The sequence below is a fragment of the Triticum dicoccoides genome, chromosome 5B (genome assembly GCF_002162155.2).
Source record: "Triticum dicoccoides isolate Atlit2015 ecotype Zavitan chromosome 5B, WEW_v2.0, whole genome shotgun sequence".
NCBI lineage: Eukaryota > Viridiplantae > Streptophyta > Magnoliopsida > Poales > Poaceae > Triticum > Triticum dicoccoides.
This window is the reverse complement of record NC_041389.1, coordinates 642746351-642752443: the sequence shown is the minus strand read 5'-3', so window position 1 is coordinate 642752443 and position 6093 is coordinate 642746351. Positions and strand designations below refer to the sequence as shown.

Here is a 6093-nt window from a genome sequence, read left to right as displayed (position 1 = left end):
TTTGGTGTGGTAAAGCAAGTATCATAGGATAGGAATCCTGGTTTAGCCAACGTATTCAAACAGGAAAAAACATTCACTTACAATAGAATGAAGACATCATCAAGTTCAACATCATTATTAGATTACAAGGCAGCATCGAGTCCAATGCATTTATGAGACTACAGAAGATAACCACTTGACATTCAGTTCAATACTAAGAGCGCTGATGCGGGCGTGGACATGAGAGAGTAGGTACTAATAGTACTAATATAAGACAAAGTTTGCAGCATATCCATATGTAAGCAAGGCAGCTACCCAATATAGGCTAAAGTTATACCAAAAAACTACTTCAGTACAAAGGAAACATCTCAAAAAACAGGAGGTAGTAAACATTTACTAATGGTTCAGTACAAAACATCAAGGTTTCATCACACACCATTGACAAATAGTCAGACCGGTCAACCGCGGCCTGATTTGTTTATGATTTGTTTTCAAAATCTATGAACTTTTTTCCAAAATTGATGAACTTTTTTTTTCAAAATCAGTGATTTTTTTTTCAAAATCAATCAAATTCATTTGTAAAATCGATGAACTTTTTTCAAATTGAGTGAATTTTTTAAAAGATCGATGAACCTTTTCCATGTTTTTGAATTTTTCCTTCTAAATTCGTCAACTTTTTTTAACCTGTGATCTTTTTTTCTGTGAACGAGTTTTTTAATTCCTGATTAAAAAACACTTTTTTGAATAGCCAACGGTGAAATAGTCAGACCGGTCAACCGCGGCCTGGCAACCGCGACCAGGGGAATTCCACCGCGACCGTCCGCTCGCTGGCTGGGCCAGCCCACGAAGGTGTGCGCGTGAGGGCCGGTTCCGCTCGCTGGCGCTTAAGCCGCCCAATAGGAGCCCCACTGTCTCCCTTCCTTCCTTCCCGTCCATCAGTTCCCCCACCAAAAACTAGGGTTAGGGTTAGGGAGGCGGCGGCTGCTTTATTCCCGATGCCGATCGCCATGGACACTGGAGGCGCGCCGGAGCCGGAGCCGGAGGAGGAGACAGTCGTCCTCCCTCATTGGGTGATGCTGGACCGCAAGGGCAACACCCTCTGCCACAACAGTCTAGAAGCTGCTCGTGTGGCTGTCGACAAGGACAAGACCGCCGCTCCGGTCGACATGGACGGCGGCCCCTCCTGCTACGTGGCCTTCACCCTCGCGGCTCCTCAAAAAGGGATCTCCTGCCTCAACCTCCACTTGCCTGAGGGACCTCCAATTGCCTTAGACACCCCGCCCGCCTATGCCTTCCTCCGGGCAACCGACAACAACCTCGTCCTCTTTGACATCTCCAACCCGCAGAAAAAAGTCCTCTTCGACATCTCCAACCCGAGCCAGAGTTGCTACTGGGAGCCCCCGGCAGATCTGTTCGTCTACAAGGCCGGCGGTCCTCGCCCCTCGGTGCAGCGGCTCCCACCCTACACAATCGAGAGCAACATGCCGTTCCTGATGGGTTTCGTCACCACAGGCATCCTGCGGCTCAAAGATGAGGATCGCTACATCGTTGCCGATATCAATGTCTACCGCGGAAAAAATGGTATGTGTGCCCAACTCTGCGTCTTCCGCTCTGGGGCTAAACAGTGGGAACTCAGCCCCGAGATGCCTGCCCCTCAGCCGCAGGACCAGAGCAATGGCGGCCAGTTCCCCAACCTCTGGTCAACCGACAATCTGCTTGCTTTTGCCGGCCGTTTCCTGTGCTGTGTTGACTACATGAGTGGTGTTCTGCTATGTGACTTCGCGATACAAGACTTATCCCCGGTGCTCCGCTTTGTGCCTTTCCCTGGGAAAAATGATTTCTCTGATGAGGAACGGGTTGAAAGGCTCTTCCCTGACAGATTCCGAAGTGTGTCCATCAGCCAAGGCATGCTGTGCTTTGTGCACATTGACAATGACTTCCATGGGTCGCCTCCTGCGAGAAAAAGGTGAGCCCAGCAGAAGCGGCCTACCCAGGATATCACCGTTTGGACGTTGGACTCCAACAAGTTCGAGTGGAAGCTACATCATGTGATCAACCTGGATTCTCTCTGGGCGCAACCTGGCTACCTAGATCTGCACATAGATCAGCGTCTTCCTGAGTTCCCAACCATCAGCTTGGATGACCCGAATGTTCTTTGCTGCCTGTTAACAGAGGAGGAGTTTGATGGTGATGGGTGGAATATCATGGTTGGCAACAATGCACATCTGCTGTCATGTGTCTCTCTGGGTGCGGAACATCGCCATAACCACCTTCCTGATACCTCCCCACTTCCAACTGTCTTCTGCAAATACCTTGAAAGGCCAACAGGTAACTAGAAGAAGCTCTCTTGATATTCAAATGCTATGATTCCCACCTAGCTGGGTTGCCTTTGCTTAGCTTTCTGTTGGATATGGTACCGTAGCACTTAATTTTGCTCGTTTATCTGACTGTATGATGCAATACATATAATAACTACTGTATCATTAGCATATCTCTGCCCAACGACTTCTAGACCCATACTGCTCTACTAATCAGGGTTGTTTGCCCTATGTTATGCTCTGCTGCTTTGCTCCAGCCTCAAGATTCCAATTTTGCTATTTTGCATCATGAATCTCTAGTCTCGCTGTGTTATAATAATAATATATACACCCTCCATCCTGAATTAGTTGTCTTAGATTTGTCTCTCTAGATATATATCTAGACACGTTCTAGCATTAGATACTCCCTCCGTATTTTAGTGATCTAAACGCTCTTATATTAGTTTACTGGGGGAGTACATTCGTATCTAGACACATCTAGGACAACTAATTTGGGATGGAGGTAATACTCCCTCTGTCCGAAAAAGTTTGTCCCTCAAATGGATGTATCTAGCACTAACTTGATGCTAGATACATCCATTTGAGGGACAAGTTTTTTCGGACGGAGGGAGTATTAATTAACTGAAGCATTTAATACATTGTTGCCATGAATCTTCTGTTAGGCTGTTCAAGAGCCGCTCCAGTTGTGTAGGTGCACTTCACTGTACTCCGTTTCCAAACATAAGACGTTTTATGTTTGGAAACAGAGGGAGTACATCAATAATAGCTTTGGTACTTCCGCCATCTAGTTGCCCTTGGGAGTTCAAATGTAGGCTATTTTGAAGAGAATTCTAGGAACCACACTATTTTGATTGCTCTTTTACAGCATAAAAATTATATTGTCCTCTGTTTTCTGTACCGGAGCAAATGTCTCATGCATTTAGATGATATATACGAAGCCCTTTATACATAATTTTTTCTGTTGGCAAAAAGTTTTAGAATGTGTTTCGTTGGGTACTTGGGTTACTTGTGGGTCAATCAGGGCGCACATTTTTGGCTGTTTCTGTTATCTAGAATCCTTTTGTTTCAGATAGCGTGTACTTGGTATATCGTGTAACTGGATACTGGGCCAGTGAAAAGCCATTCTCCCTCCATGAGAATGCCATTAGGTAAAACTCCTGTAGTATTAGCCTTGCTGGTCTTATCATGTGAATCTTCCTCCTGATTCTAGGGATGAGCCTTCTTTTTTATTGTCACAAAAAGAAAAAGACAACACTTCGATGACAAGTTAGCTGAAGAGCGTGATGTCCGGTTACCATCTTAAGACAGATCAAGTATATGATGCCATTACGTTTACATTAATATTGAAGGTGCAACAGTTTCCTTTATCAATATATTCCAATGCATTGTCATTTCTCCTTGTATGTCTTTCTGTTTTTGGACTGTTATTGTGGACTCTGTTATTTTTAAGTGGCAATTCATCTTATCTGTCCATACTGCTCGCAAGATGTTCCGATGGTGTATGTACCTGAGTTACTTCTATTTCTATTTGTAAAAGGGATAGCATGTGACAACAAGCCAACTTGTCTTTCAGTGGACCCTAAGAAGCGTAAGCAATTTGCCAGTTAAAGGGCTGGAATCTGCTAACTGCTGTTGAACACTTTGGTGTTGCTCAAATCGAAGATGATGTTTGGTTCTGGTTCATCGTGCACTGCAGGCACAGTCAAGTCAATTGGGCAAAACATTGCTTTGATGTGATGAAGATGATGTACCTATGAATATCTATTAGAGTAAATGATATGTAATGGTATGTTTAAGAGTTATAAAAGTTTGAGATTGAACATCTTTTCTTTCATATTAGACAGATATGAAAATGGAATTGAGAGAGGCGCTAATTATGTTTTACTGGGCCAATTTTAGTTTCAAACTGACTGCATGACTGATCGTTTGCTACTTGAACTGTTGATTCTTCATCTGTCACTCGCATTTCAGCAATTTCATTGCTCCTAGGCCACAACCTTCTAACAAAGCCAGCCTACCTAAAAAAAAGAAAACTAGCTGTGCCCAGGCGTAGCCGCTTCACGCTGTGCCTGTGTGACAATCCATGGCTAACTAAGTTAGAGCTTGATGTGTTATTGTTCAGATTGTGGAATTCTTCAGCATACAGAGGGGGGTGAATGAAAAAGCATAATAAAATTGTTAGAACTTAGTACATGGTGGACTTTCATTATGTGAATGTTATCTAGGATGAACAATAAACCTTTTTCAGCTATTTGTAATTGGCGATCTAGTGGTAGCCCATCAAAAAACATTCGTTAGCCATCCTCCTCCCAAGGAATGTTTGCCGGTTAGTATTTCCATTATTAAAAGGCCTATGTGGTTTTGTTGAACAATAATATTTTTTTGAGAGAAATGTTGAACAAAATTGTTTTTCTCCCAGCAAAAAAAGAACAATATTATTTTTCCCCGAACTCTGGTCAACCGACAATGTGCTCGCCTCGGACGGCCGTTTCCTGTGCTTGGTCGACTACTTCAGCGGTGTCCTTCTATGTGACTTCTCCAAAAACATAGACACCCCCGTCGCTCTCCTTCACGGGTTGAAAGGTACTTCCCGGAGAGATTCCGAAGTGTGTCCATCAGCCAAGGCTAAGATCTGCTTTGTCCACATTGACAATGACTTCCATGACAGAGTCCCTGGTCGCCACCACCGATGTCTTGAGCTTCGTGATAGAAAAAGGCAAGGGCAGCAGCAGCAGCAGACTCCCCAGAAAATCACCACTTGGACTTTGAACTCGGAGTTCGAGTGGAAGCTACATCATGTGATCGACCTGGACTCTTTCTGGGCGCAAGCTGGTTACCGAGATCTGCACATAGATCAGCGTCTTCCTGAGTTCCCAATCATCAGCGTGGATGACCCAGGTGTTTTGTGCTGCCTGTTAACGGAGGAGGAATTTCTTGGTGGTAATGGGTGGATGATCATGATTGGCAAGCATGCACGTATGCGGTCATGTGAATCTGTGGGTGTGGAAGCTTACGGTAATGGTGTCGCCCAACTTTCAACTGTCTTCTCCAAATACCTTGAAAGGCCAACTGCATCGCAAAAGGCAAAAAAGAAAAGAAAAAGAAAGGCAACAGATAACTAGAGGAAGCTCTCTTAATATTCAAATGCATGTCCCTTGTATACACGTACCTGTATATTATTACTCCCTCGGTCCCACAATATAAGATATTTTTTTCAAGCTAAAACAGCTTTGCCAAAACGTCTTATATTGTGTGACGGAGGAACTACTACATATGACATGGTTGCCTTTGCTTAGCTTTCTGTTGGATATGCTAGTGTAACATTGGTGTTTTTACTTAATTACTCCCTCCTTCCCAAAACATAAGGCGCGATTGACTTTTTACGGTCTTTGATGCACGACTTTGACCACTAATATATATCAAAGTATATGGATTCAACATGTATAACTGGCATCGTCGTATTTGTCTTGCAAAACAATTTTATTTCATATGTATATATACTAATTTTATACACATACAACATAAAAATCATAGTCAAAGTTGTGCAACGAAGACCAGAAAAGTCAATCCGTGCCTTATATTCTGGGAAGGAGGGAGTACCTTACTACCTATGATGCAATACATATGCTGCCTGGTTTGGTTAATTGAAGCATGTAATATATTGTTACTATGAATCTTCTGTTAGGCTGTTCTAGTGTTTGACTTTTAGCCGCTCTAGTTGTGTAAGTGCACTACACTGAATACCAATAATGGTCATCAAGTTGTCCTTGTCGAGTTTAAAATCCTCTATTCTGCT

At 43.5% G+C, this 6093-nt stretch overlaps 1 protein-coding gene across 2 annotated transcripts; it reads left to right on the top strand.

Annotated features, from left to right (window-relative positions):
- Positions 1-890: 890 nt before the first annotated feature.
- Positions 891-4174, top strand: LOC119312282. 2 transcript variants are annotated; one of them, XM_037588006.1, is made up of 2 exons: positions 891-2307; positions 3871-4174. In XM_037588006.1, the coding sequence occupies exon 1, from the start codon at positions 975-977 to the stop codon at positions 1947-1949; it is 975 nt and encodes a 324-aa protein (XP_037443903.1). In that variant the 5' UTR covers positions 891-974; the 3' UTR covers positions 1950-2307; positions 3871-4174. The 2 variants fall into 2 exon arrangements, with proteins under 2 accessions (XP_037443903.1, XP_037443902.1); XM_037588005.1 differs by having other exon boundaries at positions 3835-4174.
- Positions 4175-6093: the final 1919 nt, after the last annotated feature.